Genomic DNA, 18,477 nt, shown 5'->3' with positions numbered 1-18,477 from the left:
TTGGTAATCGATCGATAGCAGAATTTGCAAACAGTTATTAGGTTTAACGTGCAATTACCTTTTCAAATAGAGTTGTCCTGGGCACCTATTTTTCTAAAATTGCATTTTGCTTTTACACAGTTTTAATATGTCTGATGTTAAATTTTGTTTGATTTCAAACATTGCAACACGGGGGGGAAAAAAAGACTAAATCTGTAAGGAGGCAAGAAGATTTTTATTGCAATGATCTTTTGCACAGATAGACATCTTGCTAAAAATTTTAGAGCTGAAAAACACATATTTTAATAAAGTTATTTTATATTGCTTATAATCATTGTTCATTAATTTAAATTATATTCTTAAAAATGTCTGAAAGTCTCAAATGTAACTTCCATAAACGTGCATAAACTGAGATTATGAAAGGGTTTGATCCACTAAAGATGCTAAGCAGAATACACCTGCTAATGAAGAGCAATGACTTTCCATATCTTGTAAATACTGTTGGTGCAGGGATTTATTTTAGTTTGCAACAATCCAATGCCTTCATTTGAGTCCAAACCACATTGAACTGTTTCCTAAAAGGCAGTTGTTGATCTTTATTCTTACAGGCTCAGTTCTGTAACATAACTGCTTTATCTTTGCATTAAAAAGGGATTGGTCTTGTGGTGTTTTTTGTTCAGATGATTTCTGTGTGAATGTCAAAGCAGTTCACTATTACAGCTGTTTGTTTCCAAAGGCTTACGCCAGTTGACGAGTCCCAGCAACATGCAGGGCAGTACACCAAGTAATTTCTGGTAACTGTGTTGCAGTATGAAATCCCGGGGCCTTTCCCTTCGTGCACTGTGGTAAAAGTTCCTCCAGCAATAAATGATGTGCAGCAGTTGTTCATAGATGGGACAAGTATTTGGAAAACAACTCAAGTTGTTGTAAAAATGTCCTCGTATTTACTTCATAGTCCGCTACGTAGTGATTCAGCCGTTTCAAGCTGTTCTAATATTTCTAAACCTGGATCTTTCATTTAGAGTGTAACCAAGCAGAAACGTCCCGCATGTGACAGAACAGTGCCTTGCTAAAGGGCCTCTTGAACTTCCTCACTTTATCACCTTGCTACTACAAGGTTTATTATATTTTATAGAAGATAATAAAGCAGTCTGGCATACATTACTATCCAGCAACCCTCAATCAAAACTTAGTGGAGCCACTTCTTCCTGGAATTACCTCTACAAGTCTTTTGGTGGATGTCTCTACCAGATTTCCACATGAAGAGAATTCAATTCTTTCCCGTTTATATTTGAAAGACAGCTAGAGCTCAGAGTCGAAGAAAAGCATCTGTGAACATCAACTTTCAATTCTTGCCTCCAATTCTCAGTTGGATTCTAATTCATGTTCTTAAACATGGATGTGACTGGATGTAAACCGTTAGATTGAAGTTTATGTTGTATATTTAAAATTGTCCTGCAGGAAAGTGAACCTGCCTCTGAATTAGATTCAAGTGTTTTTTTTTTTCAACTTCCAACAGGTTTTCTTCTGAATTTAGCCATATGCATCCTCTCATGAATTTGAGAGTTTATCTGAAGAATTTTCAGTGAAACTCCATGCAATATTTTAACATCTGAAACTATAAACAACTCAAAGAGAAGTTTTACAGTACAGCGTAAGAAGCATTAGAGTGAAATAAAGACATCCGTGTACTTCTGTCCTCTACTTGGTGTTTTATGTGCAGGCGGTGTGCCTGACAGTTGGAGAACTGTTTGCATTTTCCAGAGAGTTGATTGAAAGAACATCAGCCACTTTCGCTCTCACCGAAAATGATTTTTATAATTCCTGAACTTATCCCTCGCCTTCGTCTGAAGGATACCAGTTGCGCCGAGCCCCTCCCTTCGCTTCTAGACTCCCACACTCCCTCTCCTGCCCCCCTCCGTTCCCATGTGTCGAAGTCGTCAGAGCCACGTTTCAGCCAGGCTTTACGTTGCTAGGAGATGGCCCTGTTGCCTTGGCATTGGTCGTTAGGTGGTCTGCCTGCCTTGCACAAATAGGGTGGGGGATCAGAGGGAAGAGGAAGAGGGGGTGTGATGAAGACAAGAACAGACAGTGGACAGAGCTCAGTGGTCAAAAGAGGAGGAGGGTGGGGCAGATCTTGGCTGGGATCCTCCACTCATCATTATGATGGAGAGCCACTCGGTCAATTTATCACCGCGTGGGGGTTTGAGGGCAGTTGTTAGAGGAGACTATTTACTCTGGGGGAAGACATTTTGCAGGAATATTTTTGCAATATCTTCTGCAACAGGCACCAACATGCATATCTGCTCTCGTCAGGATGAATGGGCGAGTTTTAAACAATACGTACGCATATTTAAGTCTTAAAATAGAAATAAGACCATCTGTGCTGCATTTGTGCTGCTGGTAGTCTGATAGCCACGGTTTCATTGTGCATTTCCCTGAAGATCATTGACGTGCATTATTTTCAACCTGATTCGTATTTTAAATTACAATTTTTAAAACTGAGCAAACACTTAGATGTACTTTTAAAATAACTTTTTCTGCAGCGTATAAGAAGGGCTGCAGATAGTTTTTATGTTATGTGGATTGAAATTTGAGGTTTTACCAAATATTCCCAAGTTTTGTCTAAATTAGTTTATTTAGCAGTTGAAATTATAAGCAGATCTCCAACATAGACAAATATAAGTTGACAAAGTCTTTTTAATTTGTCCTCAGCTTCTCATTACTTGGGGGCGGGGAGATTTTGTTGCTTCTACAAGAATGTATGTAAAACGTAATTGAGGATGAGGACGTGATAAAATATGTACTCACCGACAGCAAAATGACTAAAGACTATTTCAGTGTTGGTTTATTCGTTGATTCATTTGTTGTTGTCTTCTGTGCTGCCTTGAAATGCTCAAGTTGAACATCTACAGTCTAATTGCCAAATATGTCTCATTACGCTCGTTTGGAGAAACCCCCCCACCAAACGAGCGTCTCAGTGGATTTACCGAAGTTCGTGCTTTTAATTTTCGCTCTTGCCCGCAGCGAGCAAAACTCAAAGGCATTGACGCACCAATCAGAATAATTCTTGTTTTATTTAAGGCTTTGGTTCACCTGATTTGTATTTCTCTTTAAGAACTTTCATAGGAGAAATACAAGTGCAACTTTCAACTGGGAGCTGAGTCAACATCACACCACATGCATTGGAGTGGGAGTGGTTGTAAAAGAGGGTTTGACCAACATTTTGAAACAAAGACAAAAACCATGTCAGAGGTGAAATCTGAATCTTACGTTAGTGATTAGTCTTTTTAGCTGCCCCAGATGTAAATAGGAGTCTTTGCCTTTATTCCCCAATGAGAATGTAGCTTGTTATTTCAACTCCAAGATTTCTAAACGGCTGCCAACATTTTCAAATCTAACATCCTCTATAACAGACGGAGGCTGAAAATGACAGTTTTTAAAAAGGACATCTTTGACTTACTTCCTGTTATCTTCAGAAAGTCTTGCTCTCTCACCCTTAGGAAATGTTTCTTCTTAAATAGCTTCTTAAATGCTTCTTTTAATTTCATATTTAAATATACTGAAAACAACTTTCATTGTGTCTGCCCGAAAAACTGTTGCTGTCAGTGCGACTTTGACGGACTTACAGATATTACTGTCACATCAGATGTGGCTCATTTCATAAAAAACGTGTGCAGCCATTCAATTTTGTAAAATGTTGCATTAAAGTTGGACATTTAGAGAAACTGTTTTTAAACCAAAACACCAAAACACACACTTTGTCATCATAAGTTGCATAGCTTTAGATTGAAATAACAGCTGGTGCTGAAAATGAGTTTGTAAGTTTTAACTTCATGAGTTTAAATAACAAAAATACTAGTTTTTCTTAATAAAAACATGTACATGTAAACATGTAAAAACCACTTGATAAAAAGTAGAAAAATGGCGGTTAAGTAAAAAAACCGTAATATATTGAAAACTATTGCACAAAATGAAGTGGCAATGAAATGTTTGCTTTTGATTGATCACTAGATTATTTTTCTCTTTTGCTCTATTATTATTTTTTGGGGGGGCATTTTTCCGCCATATTTTGCTTGCTGCAACAGACAATAACAGTTTAATTTCCTTTCAAACATTTATAAAATCTCTTATTCTTCATATTTGAAAAGAAGTCTAAGTGGGTTTTGTAGGCAGCTGTATTAAATAAGCAGATTAGAGATAACAGGCTTGGACAGCAGCAGATAATACGTTGGATTTGTGTAGTTTGAGAGCGACCTGTCTTCTTCTTCTCATTGAGGATTTCAGAATTGTCTTTGTGCTCTTTGCTTTATTTGTCCTGTCGTCCAGCTTCCTCTGATCGTCCAACTCTCTTCCTCCAGGTTGGCGATGCCATGAGAAAGATGCAGGAGAGGAACAACATCGGCAAAGTGATCCTCACCACCGAGCCCATGCCGGAGGAGGAGAAGAAGGAAGAGGCCAAGAAGGAGGACAAGAAAGAGGACAAGAAGAAGGAGGATAAGAAGAAGGACGACAAGAAGAAGGACGATGGAAAGAAGGAGGAGAAGAAGGATGACAAGAAGAAGGAGGAGCCTAAGAAAGAGGAGAAGAAGGAAGAGCCCAAGAAGGAGGAGGAGAAGAATGAAGAGGCCAAGAAGGAGGAGAAGTGAGAGGGAAAGATGGATAGTCAAGCAGACCAGCAGCAGGGAGTTTGTGTCCTGGGAGCAGGGGAGGTGGCAGGGATGAGCTTGGTGGTGGAGCTGTGGGGGGATGGGGGCGGAGTGGTAGCAAAGATGGGAAGGAGTTGGGATAAATTGGAAATTATCACACCAGTCTCAGTCTTTTACCTCCCTTCTGCCTCACCTACTGGGTGATTTACTCAGGCATGGCTGCTCCCACCTCCCGTTTCCTCTTCTGTTCCTCATATTTACCTCTTTAAAAAAAAAGAAAGAAAAAGAAAAGAAAAAAAATCTGATCCTTCAGACCCCGTATATGCTCTAATCTCATCTCCCACCCTCTGCCCCTCACAGTATTAATCGATTTTTGCTATTGGGAATCAAAGCATCAGGAGAGCCGTGGAGGATGGTGGGTTTGGTCCGAGCCTGGGGGCAAATTACCATCTCCCTGACAACCTTAATCTCCTTTCACACTCCGGCCCCACCCTTGACCCTCCGTGCCCCCTCTGCATCTCGACTCCCACCGTGTTAAATTGTTCTGCTCTGACTTCCACCTGCCGCCTCCTCTTCCTCCTCCCCTCCCCCCCCTCACTGTGCTGAGTCCCCCCTACCCCTCACCAACACACACATCTCCCACAGCATCACCACCACCACCCCCACTCACCCACGAGCCGGACCCACAGACAGGCACCGAAGGCAGGCAGATAAACCGAGAACCACACCCACCCACCGGCATTTGTTTTCTGTGTCCAGCTTAGTTATGTCACTACTGATGAGTCAGAGATGCTTCTGATTGGCTGATGCTCCTCACCTTCCCTGGAGATATTTTCATTATAGTTTTTTTTTTTTTTTTTCCACTCATCATGTTTAACTACGTAGAAAAAAAATTATTAGAGTTTCAGAGCGATGGAAACGCTTTCCCATCAAATTCCATTCGAGTTCATGTCCTTGCTTTTCCTCTCATAATGAGCCTCTCTGTGCTCTGTTGAATAGCCTGGCTGATATTATTTTCCAGCTTCCTTCTCCTTAGTTACAGATTTTTCTAGCCGACCAACTGTTGGCAAGAAGTTCAGGGTGCCAATTAAGAAAGAAATTGTTTCTGTGCAAACACACAGACACGCACGCTCCAAATGCGATGAAAGAGCCGCTGTCGCACCAAGACAGCGAGGTGCTTGAAGTGAGCAAGCGAAGAGGGTGAAGGTTTTTGTTTTCTTTCGTTTTTTTGTTTTCCTTTGCTCTGGACTTTCTTTCCTCCCTGAACCTCCGAGAGGAATTTCATCGCATTCCTCGCTTCCTTTCGATCACACTGACCCAGGAGAGGCGAATTCAGCCAGCGCTGTTGTCTGCGCTTCGCCTCCCCACCTCCTCCCTCCTCCTCCTCTTTCTGTTTCCCTCTTTGTGGTCGGCATAGCAACAGGCGTCAGGCTCGTCAGAGATGGCACTGTGGTCTCTCTCTTTTTTTTCTTCCCTCTCTCTGTGTGTCCTCCTTCATGCTCTTCTGACTATGCGTTTGCCAGCAGTTGGTGCTGTCAGCCGGTATTTCAACAGGTTGAAGATGTTTTAGTAAAATGAATCAAAACAGCAGGTGAGGCTGTTTTTTAAGCATTTAATATCACTCGGCTAGCCTTATTTCAACCCCGTCTAAAGTCTAACATGTTGCATTGATAGTTGGTTTCGTTACTGTGGCCATTAATGGCTGATATTACATCTACATTAAGAACTCCAATGCTAAAAATAACTGAAATTTTAACAACTACAGCGGTGTGAAGAAGTGTTTTCTTCTATTTTTCCTTTCTTTTAACCACATTGAACAGTTCGTCAAGCAAATCAAAGATAATTGGAGTGAATAACATAATCTAGTTTTCAATCGATGATTTTATTAAGGGAACAAAGCTATCCAAATCAATCTGGCCTTGTGTGAAGAAGCAATTGTCTGCTAAATTTAATAACCCTATGTCTAATAACTGGTTATGCCACCCTTGGCAACAAGTACTGCCGTCTTGCATTTGCAATAACTGGAAATGAAGGTTTTTTTTTTGTTTGTTTTTTTTACTTTGTTCCATTCGTCTTTGCAGAACTATTTTAATCCTTTTTATTTGTCAACTCTCCCTTGGATGCCATTTTTACCTAATTTCTTATTGTTGAATCGTGAACATTGACCTTAACTAGGGAAAGTCACGCCTGCGGTGCTTTAAATGTTGTTCTGCGACCTCCTGGGTGATGCGCTCATGGAGTCATCTCGGTAGACCCAACACTCTTTTTACGACTGTTCCATGTTTCCTCTGTTTGTGAGTAAAAGTCCCAAAGCCTCAGAAATGGCTGTGAACTCGTTTAGGTCGGGGCGTGATGTGCTTCATTCCTGTTGTCAGATTTTTCTCATTTTGATCAATACAGAATGGCTGACAATAAACTCAGCATTTTGGATTATTACTTCTTTACATGCAGTCAGGTTGATTTGGATACCTTTTATTCCTAATAATTCAGTATTTAAAAAGTGCTTTATGTATTTAATCAGGCTATCCTCGCCTAATATTAGGATGTGTATAATGATGTGGAACATCAGGTGTACCAAAAAGGAAAAAATAGAAGAGAAACACTTCTACATGACACTATGTCTGCCAAAAGGGTAGATATGATAAATCATGTGATAAAATGCATCTGTTCTTTCTACCTGTAACTACTAGCTGTGCTACACAGTGCTAATGCTTGTGTAAAGTCACTGTTCAGCTTCTAATGCTAACAGTGTGCATCAGTGGCCGTTTGCTCGCTAGTGTGGCAGACTGCTGCCCCGCTCATGGACATTGAAAATTTACGTCTCAGTGTCATCATCTTTAAAAATGACACCTTCCTGACTACCGCCTGCCCGCCTGCCTGCCTGCCTGCCTGCCTGCCTCTGGGTCCGGCTTCAGTGTTCAGACTCAGATGGTGACTAGTGACTTTGTAAAAAACAAACAAAAAAAATGTTTCCAAAAAAAGAAATGGGAAAAAAAAAAGTTTTTGTGTTGGCATGAGTGGCCTCCCTCATGTGCTGTGTGTGGTGTGCCATTGTGTGTGAAGACGTGCGTGTGTCCTCAGGTCGTTTGTCAGGTTTTAAAATCACTCGCCCTCCCTGCCACATTCCCACCTCACACTACTCCGCTACAGAACGACGTAGCTTCACATTGACCCTCCTCCATCTCTCCCTCCTGTCTGATAAGAGGCCTGTGTTATGAGGACAGTTGGTATTAGTATTTTGCACTCTGCTCGCTGATCTTAATGCACTTGCAAGCATGGCGGTGGCACTCCAGTCTCAGCCTGGCTTTGAGTTGTCGTCTTTCTTTTTTTTGTTGTTGTTGTTGCTCCAGATTTGCAGCCTGCTTCTCATCCTTTCAGAACAGGTGGCACAAACGCATTTACTTGTGCAAAGGTTCCGCTCATGCGCTCCAACTTTTCAAAAGCATTCGCTCTTTCTCGGCTGTGGGAAACAAAACGCGGAGCTGGGTGAGATGGACTGGAGTGCGACAGCCATGCTGGTGTGGGGAGTGATTGTGCTCTGTCAGCCTCTGGTTAGTGTTCTGTTCTAATCTGCTGGGCTCCCTTTGTGAACCTGTGGACGGTGCTTCTGTTCCGAGTGCCATGTGAGAAACAATTGCTTCAGTTAAAAAAGAAAAAAAAAAGAAAGAAAGAAAAATGTTTTACTAACTATGTTATTTTGATTTACCTTTATATTTTTTTTGGTTTGTTTTTGTTTTTTTTGTTATCCAAGGGTTTAAAGTTCAAAGCTCATACAGTACTCTGTGGGGACCTGCTAACCTGCACTCCTTTTAAATGTGATGAAGTTTTTTTTGTTTTTTTTTCTGTTGGTCCAAACCATGTGTGCCAAATTGTATGTATATTCCTCTGTCAATGCTTTGAATATTAACAGTGCATAAAAATATATTAAAAAAGAACCTGCCTTGGGATGCATTTCCATCAACCCAGAAGAGGGGAAAAAATGCAGATATGCAGCAGTTTCATATATCAGGGAATAATGGGACTTTTTTTTCCAAAAAGTTTGTGGGTTTTAGTTGGTTGCTCAGACTAAGGTCTGCTTCTGTTTTCTCTCCATTCAAAAAAGGTTACCTCTACAAAAATCTGATTATCCTACAACTAAAAGGAAGGAGAGATTAGGACTCTAAACTTCACCAGATTTCCTCACAATCCAAAGCTTCGCCGCATTCTTCTGTGCATATGTTTCTGCCAGCGTGTTTGCAAATGGTCCGTATAGCAAAGTGAGGAAAACAGATGTTCTCGCACAGCTGTGCAGTGATGCAGATACTGTAAAACAGCCCAACAAGGCCCCAGCTTATTGGCTGATCAGCCCCAGCCTGCCCCAGACGCAACATTTCCGCTTTACAGCCGCGCTCTCTCTGTTCACTGAAGGTTTGTAAGTCATTTCTCTCTTCCTGCGCTGCATCTGCAGAGCTTCTTGGCCCGTGCAGCAGTTTAGCAGCCAGCCAACAGTCCTCCCGGTATAAACCCCTTTCCCTCTGCACTCACTTTCACAGAGAATAAAACATCATTTTGACATCTGGAATTTGATATTGCATGCATCCATCTGCATGTGGAAAACAGATTAGTTTATTTTTTTTTTGTTTGTTTTTTTCTTCCAGCTTTTCCCCATTGGTTCAATGGAGCCAATGCCTTTGAGATGATCTTAATCAGTGAGGCGGTGCTTCATGTCTGGAGTTTGAGCTCAAGTGGATTTTTTGGTTAAAAGTAGGCCCATCCCCTTCCTACTTTGGTCTGCCGTCTGGAAGCTCTTCCACTTTGGTGAAGCCGGATTGTATGTCATCTTGAAGTGGTTTCCCAGTCATTCCAGACACTTTGCAAGAGCAACACAGAGATGTGCAGTAGGGGAGAAGAAAAAGCATTACAATGTAAAAATAGGCAACGCGTGGTCATTTTCCTAGATACGATTGCACCAATTAGCACCCTTAAATTAGGGCCTGAAGACAAGCGTTGAGGTCAGTATTTCAAATCCTCATCTTCTTTCTCTCTCGTTTCTCTCTAAAGTTCCTCACAGAAACGTCACTGTCGAGCTTTGATGTGATTTTTTTTTTAAATTTTTATTTCATTTTATATGGTTTCTCAGGTCATTCCAAACTGCAGTTTTCCTCACCACTAATACATACACACACACACACACACAGCCGTTCCACGATGTTCATGACACAAACTCCGACTGCATGATTTTCCTTCACAGCCTCATCCGATGTGAAAGAAGGATCAGTCAGTGGCTCATATCCACTCAAACATCTGCCTGCAGCTCCTAAGTTCTTTGCAGTCTCTTTTAAGAGTAATGCATTGCAGAGATGCTAAAAAAAAAAGCACAATCTGCCAGGGCTTTTCATGTACAGTACAGTATTAGAATGCATGTTTAGTCAACCAGAAAATAAAGCACATGTGTGTAGCTTCTCACCAGTTTTCCATAGCATTGTGGTGTGAAGGAGGAGAGTGCCAGTCCACCGCAGAGTCCCTGCTCTCACCTTCAGCACAGGCGTTGCCAAGGCCAGCTGGTAAAGCCGTGTGGCATCTTAACCTATCTCTGGGAACGCTTCGGAAAAACTCACTTCACAACCCTCCTCTTGTTAGCTCTGGTCATTTTCTACAGCGGATACCCAACAGGTGACTTCCACATTCCCTTCGCTCTGATGTTTTTTTGGGTTAAAAAGAGAAAATCAAAGCAGAAAAACACACACTCCTCGTCCCGTCTTTGTTTTTTAAACCCTTTGAACTGATGCTGCTTCTGTGCTTGACTCTGGGTTTACCGCGTGGTGCCATGCTGTCCACATGGCCTTTAGAGCTTGTAACGCTTCAGTGTGTAATGTTACCATATGCCTTACATGTTTTCCAGGACTAATAAAAAAAGCATAAAAAAAAGTCAGGAAATGTGCTCTTTTTATTTATATTTATGCCCTCCAGTATTTTGAAAATAGCTAGATGGATTGTGGTTAAACCCATACAGAATGCTCCGAAGTGCCTATCTTTACAGTGAGGCGCACATCATACCATAGAAATACACTTGTATAAAAACTGAATTAGTCGAAATAGTAAAAAAAAAATAAAAAAAAATAAAAAGTTCAGAAATGCTGTATGAAATGATCCAAACTGTGGCATCGGGACATTAAACATTCAGAGATTCAAGCACGTTCTTTAAAAAAAAAAAAAAAAAAACTTAGAACCAAAGCTTTTAAAAAAAGCCTAAAAATAGTATATACATATTATTTCCATTCTCAATTCTGTTATTTACATTCATAGATAAATAAGGAATGACGGACATTTTACAACATAATACAATAAGACAAATGGCTAATACAGTTGACATTATATTAAAAACGTATGTGTAAAAGTTTCTTCTCAGTAAATTTTCAATTTGGACCATGCCGATGACTACGAAATCCCATAGGAAGTCAAGATGCTGGACAAACGTGTCAAGTAGGTGGAGTCTGGGTACCCTTTCCTGCAAGAGACAAAATAAGAACAAATTAGCCCAGATTTTTCGATAAACAGCAGTGACCTGGAGATTCAAACTGCATTCACTGACTCAGATTTGCTTCCATATAAGCTGGTTTTGTGTGGGATGGAGCCCCAGACGACCTTGGCCTCTGTCCCTTTGCCTGTCACAGTGAAGGTGAGGCCCCTCCTGAAGGCTTTTTCCAGCCGGGGAAGCAGCTTCCTCGCATTTTCATTGTCTGGGAGGTAGGCTTCAAATGCCGCCCCCTTAAATGGTTTTCCAGGTGATGGATGACCCTCCTGATCGAAGATAAATCACATTAGAACCAAAGTGCTAAGATACACAATTGATAGCACAGTACTAATGAAATAGCTATAACCCATTTGCGAACACTGACACTTTGGGTAAACCTGTAGAAAAAAAAATCACTTTTATAATCAAATTAGTTCAATGTTTCTGTTGATTTGGTTCAGAATTAACCTGCTGAAAGACCCAGAGATGGTCCAATTTTTAGTTTTCTGGCAAAAGCCTCGAGACCTTTAATTAAAGGGATAGTATAATGCATTTTCTAGGAAAGTAGTCCCATTTTATAGCACTATCAAGTAACCATGTTGTAATCAGTTGTAATAAAAAGGCTTTACATATCAAATACAACTTAGAAGAAATTTGTTTTACAACTTGAAATTTGTCCCCATCTCTTTAAGAATCTCCTGTTCTTGGGCATTGGTAGTTAAGATAATTATTTAACCCCGTTAAATGGACTGGATGAAAGATTCACTTTGTTAAAGATTTGTAATGTTACAGGACAGCACAAAAGTTCTATGTTTTTATGTCTGTCAATTAATATGCATTAGCACATTAGAAAGTGCAAGTTGAACTGATTTGCAGGCAAAAATATGCCACTGCAAAACAGTTTAATCAAACCTGTTGGGTGGGCTGCAAGTTAAGTAAATAGGACAATGGTGTTAAAAGTTATGTTCAAACGCCAATATAGAAAGAAACTTAAAACACTTTTTGTTCTTCTTTTTTTTTTTTACATAGTTAGGAACCTTGGATGAAACTTGCATCCATAACTGCAGAGGGTATGCTGTTAGCTTGTGAAAAGTTCTGATGCTAAACTGTCAAAAAATGTAAAGGTCTTTTTTTCTTGCGAAAGCGGTCTATATTTATCTAGGAATTGAGGTCTAATTTACTTTGGAAATGCGGGTTTTGAGTAGCATCCTTGTCTTGGTTGCTTTCTCAGCAACAGTGAAAGCCCTATCAGACTCTCTAAAAGATAACACACAAGCTCTTTATCAGATAACAGCGACATAAGATTTTAAGTAGGCTACTCACCCCTTGGATACCATTAGGAATGTGGTAAGTGATCTTGATAACGCCGCCCTTGTGTTGACCTGGCAAACTCATGCTCAGTTTGGATTTCTTCATTTCACCACAGATGCCTTGGAGTGTCTGCTCTACCTCCTCATTGCAGACTTTGCAGTAAGAGTGCGACATCCCCAGGCACTCTGGGCACAATGTGACTCCACACTTGGTCCTCACCAATGTTGTCTTGTCCGTCCCACAAATACAGATCTGCCCGTCCAGACCTGACCTGGACTTCTCTGAGGTGCTCTGGGTCTCTGCAGGTGTGTGCTCTGTAGTATCCTGCTGGTTAGCCTGTAATGTTCTCTCTTTCTCACCATTCAAAGAATTCTTTTCAACTGTGTTTCCATCCTGTTTTTCCTTGGAGACTTTCTCTTTCTTCGGTGATGATTGGCTATTTGATCCATTCACAAGCCCCTTCTCACCAAAGTCTCTACCATAGGTTGTTTTCCATTGATGACTCTCACTGTTCCCATCAACGATGCCAGCTTGGGTGGACACCACCTGATACGTACTGTCCGGGACTCGTTTTCTCCTTTGGGTTGCATTCAATTGCAAAAATTGGTCGGAGAAGTCGTGCTGTTCAGGTTCTTTAGAAAATACCTCCCTCAGCGTAGCAGCAACCTGGGAGCACAGCTCTTCTGGACCAACGAGATACAAGTTTTCCTTCATCGTGTGGACGACAACCTTCTTGAAGCGGCTCCGCACTTCAGAGCAACAAGCCTGTAAGGTTTCATCTTTGGTACTAGAAACCCCCAACTCCGACAAGCGCAGCTCCTGAACTGAGAAGTCACCACTGACTAAGTCAACAAGCTTCTGTAAACGTTCCCGACATAATTTCACTTTGGACGAATCAGCCCCTCTTAAGATAACAGTCAAATTCCGATTGCCCTCAGAGGAGTTCTCTTTCATCTGGAGATCAGAAGTGAGGTCCTCCACCCGGGTACTGTAGGCTTCCTTTATGTATTGCCATATAACCTTGGAAACTGAGATCTCTTCATGATGGGCTTCTTGTTTATTCCTCACTGTCTGGCTACTAAAGCTGGAAGACCGTTCGCGGACTCCGACTGTAGGTTTGCTGGAATCGTCTTGGCTCTTCTGGCCCAGGATTTGAGCTTTCTGTTGAGGTGTTCCTGAGAAACTACTGGCTCGCTTTAAAGTGGATCCAGACTCTGAAGGTGGAAATGCACTGCTTTTTGGAAGGCTGTAAGGAATTGAAGCAAACGGAGTTGCTAAGTTTTTTGGTCGGGTGTCTATCATATCTGTAGTTAAAGAGGTTTTAATTGGTGAGAATAAAGAGGGAGATGTATGCGCGGTTTTGAACAATATGTCCCCTCCGGTATTTTGGGCTGCTGCTCTAGAAATTCCTTCACCAGAAATCCCTGTTGATCCGGACAGCACATCGTGCCCCAGAATCGGATCCTGGTGTGCTTGCCTGCTGGGTGATGAATTTGGACGGAAGGGAAAGCCGCCTAAAACGGAAAGTCCTGAGTCTTTAAACCGAGCAGCTAGCTTATACCTTCTTGCTCCATCAGTTCTTAGTTCATCTTCCTCAGATATCTGCAGCCGATCTATCCTTTCATTCAGCTGTCCTTCAGTAGGAGGCATAGTCTGGTGTAGTCGCTCCTCATCAGAATGAAAAGGTGATGTCCCAGAATTATATGAAGGAAAATTAAGAAGACTGGCAACACCTTCCTTTTTATTTCTAACTTCCTCCTGGCCTATTAGAAGAGAGTATCTGGCATCTACTACATCCTTGTTGCTACCAATAAAGTAAATATTCTGCTCATCTTCATTCAGAAGAAGTTTTGGATATCTTGCACTTACGTTTTCCAGTTCCCTTTGCAGTCCTCCTCTGGGGCGAAGTATATTTTTAGGGAGCTGGTCTCGACAGATCTTTGCCTCATTTTCGTGATAAAGTCGACTTATTGCCTGTTTAGCTAGTTTCATGCTCTCTTGCCTCTCCTCCACCGCTGTTGTATCAGCAATCTGCAAGAACAGAGTGGTCAGGCCCTGATTTGTTTCGCTCACCACCTCAACACCAAACTGACTGAGGATTTGCTGGTATTCCTTCTTGCAGTGATTCTCCAGATACTGGAACACGTCTGCATCCACAATCAAAGAGGACTCCTCTATGAAAGCAGTTGGAGAGCGCCGAGCTGCGCTATCTGTGTGACTGACAGTTTCCCAGTCATCACCACCAAGTGCATGATTTCTGTTTGAAGAGACGTTTTCCCCCTTTGCTGAAACATCAGCGTCATCTTTGACTTCTCTGTGTTCCTCTTGCCTGGTTGGTTCTCTGCTCTGATCTTCTGACTCTTGAGGTTTCTGTGATGTCTGAAATGACCAAGTCCTGCTGGAGGCATTTGGACCTGAGTTTTTGCTCTCTGAGAATCCGGGACCAAGTAGTTCGGTCAAAGCAGCCTGCACTTTATAGTACGAGCCAACCAGTGTGCAACACATCTCAGTAGCAATGGACTTTATATGGACATCTTGATGACTTTTACAAAGGTTTTTTAGTGCCTTGATTCCCCCAGGAAGTCTGCTGTAGTCAACCGTTGCTGTTAAGCTTAAGACAACCTGAAAACCCCAAAGCAACACAATTAAAGTTCACCCTTCTTACTGAATTACTTGACATACTGTACAAAATTGTAATATTTTGTACCTGGTCTGGGTCCAAGCTTCCTGGGCTCTCTGAAGCATCGAGTTCATACTTTTTCCCATCTATTTCCAGAATGTGCCGAGATCGTTGAGCAATTCTCTGTGCCACTGTGTGAGAGGGGTCATTGGAAGGAAATCAATCAGAGTCTGAAAAGCATCCTGACTAAGCGTTTCTGCCATTGGCTGCTCCACTGACTTGCATACAGGCATTTCAGCTCAGCTTAAATCACTGGTGACAGCCTACAGGCTGTACTGATGCTATGTAAATGGATGCACCTAAATTTTGATAGATGGGAAATTATTTATGTTGAGCTGAGAGACTTGGGTGGAGTTTTATGTGTCAGGAAACAATAAAAATGATCTTTATTAGGACCTGCAATTATTTAAATCTAATTTCAAGTGCACAATAACACACAACAGATGCAATACTGTGATTATTTATTAAACAAAGATGAAGTTAAAGTGGAAAAGCTGTGATTGAAGAAGTAAGTACATCCCAATGGTTAAATGGATTTCAGAATCCCCTTTAGCAGCAACAGAAATAGTTGCTTTCTGTCTAGTTTTATCAGTCTCTCACATTAATGTGGATAAATTCATTATGATTAGAGAATAACTTTCTGCACAGCTTCAATCATATAGATAGCTGTACTTGGACTGGGCCATTGAAAAATATTGATTATTTCCATTCTATATCTTGTAGATATCCTGCTGTGTTTGGGGTTATGACAAAGCTTTTCATACCTGGCCTCAAACATGACTCAATAGTTTGGTATAGAGAAGAGTAAACGGTCTTTTCAAAGGCTAGAATGCTTCCAGGTTCTGTGGCTTCAAAATTAACCCAAATCATCTTCGCTCCGCAACTTGTAAGGTATTTGGTTTTCTCCAAACATGGAGCAATGCATTATGGTCAATAATCTCCATTCTTGCTAAACTGGTTCAAGGGACTTTGTTGGAGAAATCTTGTGGTTCAACCAGGTCGAGTTTTGTAAACCTAAATTGTGTTGTCATATTCATTTTACAGAAAGGAGGCTTTCTGCTGGGGAAATGAAGTGAGAGCTGTAAAGTTCTTTTACCAAGAATTGAAAATCTGACTCTAGAGTGCATTTGATTGTTTGGAAATTGTCTTAAAATGCCTCCTACATTGGTGAGCAGCAACAAGTCTTCCTCTTAAGGCCACTGTTGATGTATTTATTTCATATGCTGACCAGCAAATGGGTAGAATTCAGTTTTTAATGTATGCAGGTAAAAATACTGATGAATACTTAATCAGTACATTTTGCTAGCCACATCCTTCCCACTGAAACCAAATGGAATTAAGCAAGGTGCTGTTGGTTTGTTTTTGTTTATTCAAGAAAACACTTCAAACGACTGACCTGCACTGTCCTCAAAGGTAATGAGAGCAGATAAAGGCGGTGGTTTCACAATCGTGACATGGTCTATTTCCCCTCCTCCATTCCTGGCTCTGAGAAAGTGAATGAGTAACTTGTCTTTCAGCCTGTCATCTTCCAGCTCCGTGGGCAGCCCGCTCACCCGGACAATCTTGCCCGCTTCTGCCATCTGCTGGAAGAACCACTGTCACTGCTGAGTGGGAGAAACTTTCTATATAAGAATGACACAGCACAACCAATCAAAAATAAGTTTTCCTGGAGGGACGTTGATTATGAATAATAATGGTTGATGGTGAAAAATAAAAATAAACAAAAGTGTCACGCCTCTGTTAATTATAGGGGTTTCTATGTGGGGACCCCACCCTTACATACAGGAACAAAGATATGTCAGATTATATCGCCCTCTCCTGGGGTTACAAGGACATTACATCAATATACAAAAAGAAAATCTATCTTAATCAACGTTATATGTATAAATCTGCAAATAAAAAAATGGCAATCAACTTCACATCGGTGGGTTTTTAATCATCTTTACTTCTAAAGAAGAGCTGAAGAGATTATAAGGCAGTGGTGTATTATATTGAATTTTTACGAAGCCAAAATGTGTGACGTTTGGTTATTTATTCTTCTTTAGAGCCAATCCCCCTTGTCTGACGCTTACTTAAATAAAAATAATTTAAAAAGATGCACAAAGCTGTTACCCCCACGCCCCCATGTTCCCCTCCTTTCGTCTTCTTCCTCCCCACTAACCGACTGTCAACTACTTTGCTGCTCTTTGACTGAATTCAGCACTACTTTGCTGCACGTACTGAAGCTTTTCAGACATTCCACTTGCTTAGGCTTGTACTGTTTCTACTTATATTGATTTCAGCGTTTTGGCGTCAAATCTGCTCCCAGAAATCAGTAAGAGGCGCGTAATTACCCCATAACGAGAAAACAGGCCACATTTCAGAGGCGAGTGTCAAGGAAGTAAATAAATCAGGCACATCTCGGCTGAATCAGATCGCAACACAAACGATAAAATTATTCGGCGTAGCGCTGCGGATCTCGCTCGAATGTAAACATTACTGACCTTGTATGTGTTTCAAGCTGATTTCTCTTTTCTCGACAACTTTCAAAGCTCGACACTCTTCACGGGAAGAGGAGGAAAAGCGAAACTAAGTATATTTTGTTTGGTTTCTTCCCACTAGGGGGCAACCAAAGGTCGTTGCTCTGAGTATGGGAGCAGGTTAGAGCTGCTTCATCTGTTTGTTGGTGCTTCAACTGTTTTATCGTCTCTACTAAAATAAAGAAGAGACATTTTTTAACTAAGTAAAAACAGAGAGTTTGCAGATGATGTGATCAGAAGCATTGTCCTAATTTTGTTGCTACGCGAAAATAAAAGCATACCATGCTCATGTTGGTAACAATTGGATCATCTGTATTTTGCAAAACAATGACAGTCAGTGGTTCTTTTTATTATTAAACAAAATACCAATCCGTATTCAAAGACAGGAAACGAGTGAATTTATTTGATCACATTACAGTTTTGCAACTGTGTAAACAGTGTAAAAGTTTAGAAAATAAAGGTTTGCACACAAATATTTATTCAGGTATAGTAAGCTTTGTAGATGATGTTTGTAAGATCCCACCTGGCATAAGGTCCTGAAAACCAACTCACATTTTTTCACAGTTCAGGTCTTTCTCTTGCAACCAACATTTTAAAATCTGGCTTTCTTGTTTGCATCACGGACATACAGTGAAGGGTTACATTTGTGGAGCAGAATAAGTAAAACACTGTGATTTAGAAATCTCAGAGCTCCTAACTATTAACATGTATAGTACTTCCACAGACCACAACAGGTGGTTTCCACCATCATCTTTTTAAATCAAAAAGCATGACTTATTTTGATAGTAAATCATAACAATAGCTCCAGCTTGATGAGTTTTCTTAAGAAAAGTTAACACTAAATCA

At 41.0% G+C, this 18,477-nt stretch overlaps 2 protein-coding genes across 3 annotated transcripts in view; one reads left to right on the top strand and one right to left on the bottom strand.

Moving 5' to 3' along the window:
* vat1 (vesicle amine transport 1) overlaps nt 1-4,904 on the top strand; it is a 36,696-nt gene extending 31,792 nt beyond the window's left edge. The window contains exon 6 of the mRNA XM_015055880.1: nt 4,341-4,904. Coding sequence (XP_014911366.1) covers nt 4,341-4,628 — 288 coding nt within the window. The 3' untranslated portion in view covers nt 4,629-4,904. The remainder of the gene's footprint in view (nt 1-4,340) is intronic.
* Nucleotides 4,905-5,471: 567 nt separating this feature from the next.
* LOC106961829 (uncharacterized) lies at nt 5,472-17,812 on the bottom strand. 2 transcript variants are annotated; one of them, XM_015055879.1, is made up of 6 exons: nt 17,596-17,812; nt 16,509-16,734; nt 15,140-15,243; nt 12,445-15,054; nt 11,200-11,408; nt 5,472-11,115 (listed from the first exon to the last, which is right to left on the bottom strand). In XM_015055879.1, exons 2-6 carry the CDS (start codon nt 16,690-16,692, stop codon nt 11,046-11,048), a joined length of 3,177 nt encoding a protein of 1,058 aa, XP_014911365.1. In that variant the 5' UTR covers nt 16,693-16,734; nt 17,596-17,812; the 3' UTR covers nt 5,472-11,045. The 2 variants fall into 2 exon arrangements, with proteins under 2 accessions (XP_014911365.1, XP_014911363.1); XM_015055877.1 differs by having other exon boundaries at nt 16,509-16,692; nt 17,596-17,811.
* Between the last annotated feature and the right edge of the window lie 665 nt (nt 17,813-18,477).

Source organism: Poecilia latipinna, unplaced genomic scaffold (genome assembly GCF_001443285.1).
Source record: "Poecilia latipinna isolate Pla-1442-1.1 unplaced genomic scaffold, P_latipinna-1.0 Scaffold1340, whole genome shotgun sequence".
NCBI lineage: Eukaryota > Metazoa > Chordata > Actinopteri > Cyprinodontiformes > Poeciliidae > Poecilia > Poecilia latipinna.
The sequence above is the reverse complement of the archived record's forward strand: the minus strand, read 5'-3'. Positions and strand labels throughout refer to the sequence as shown.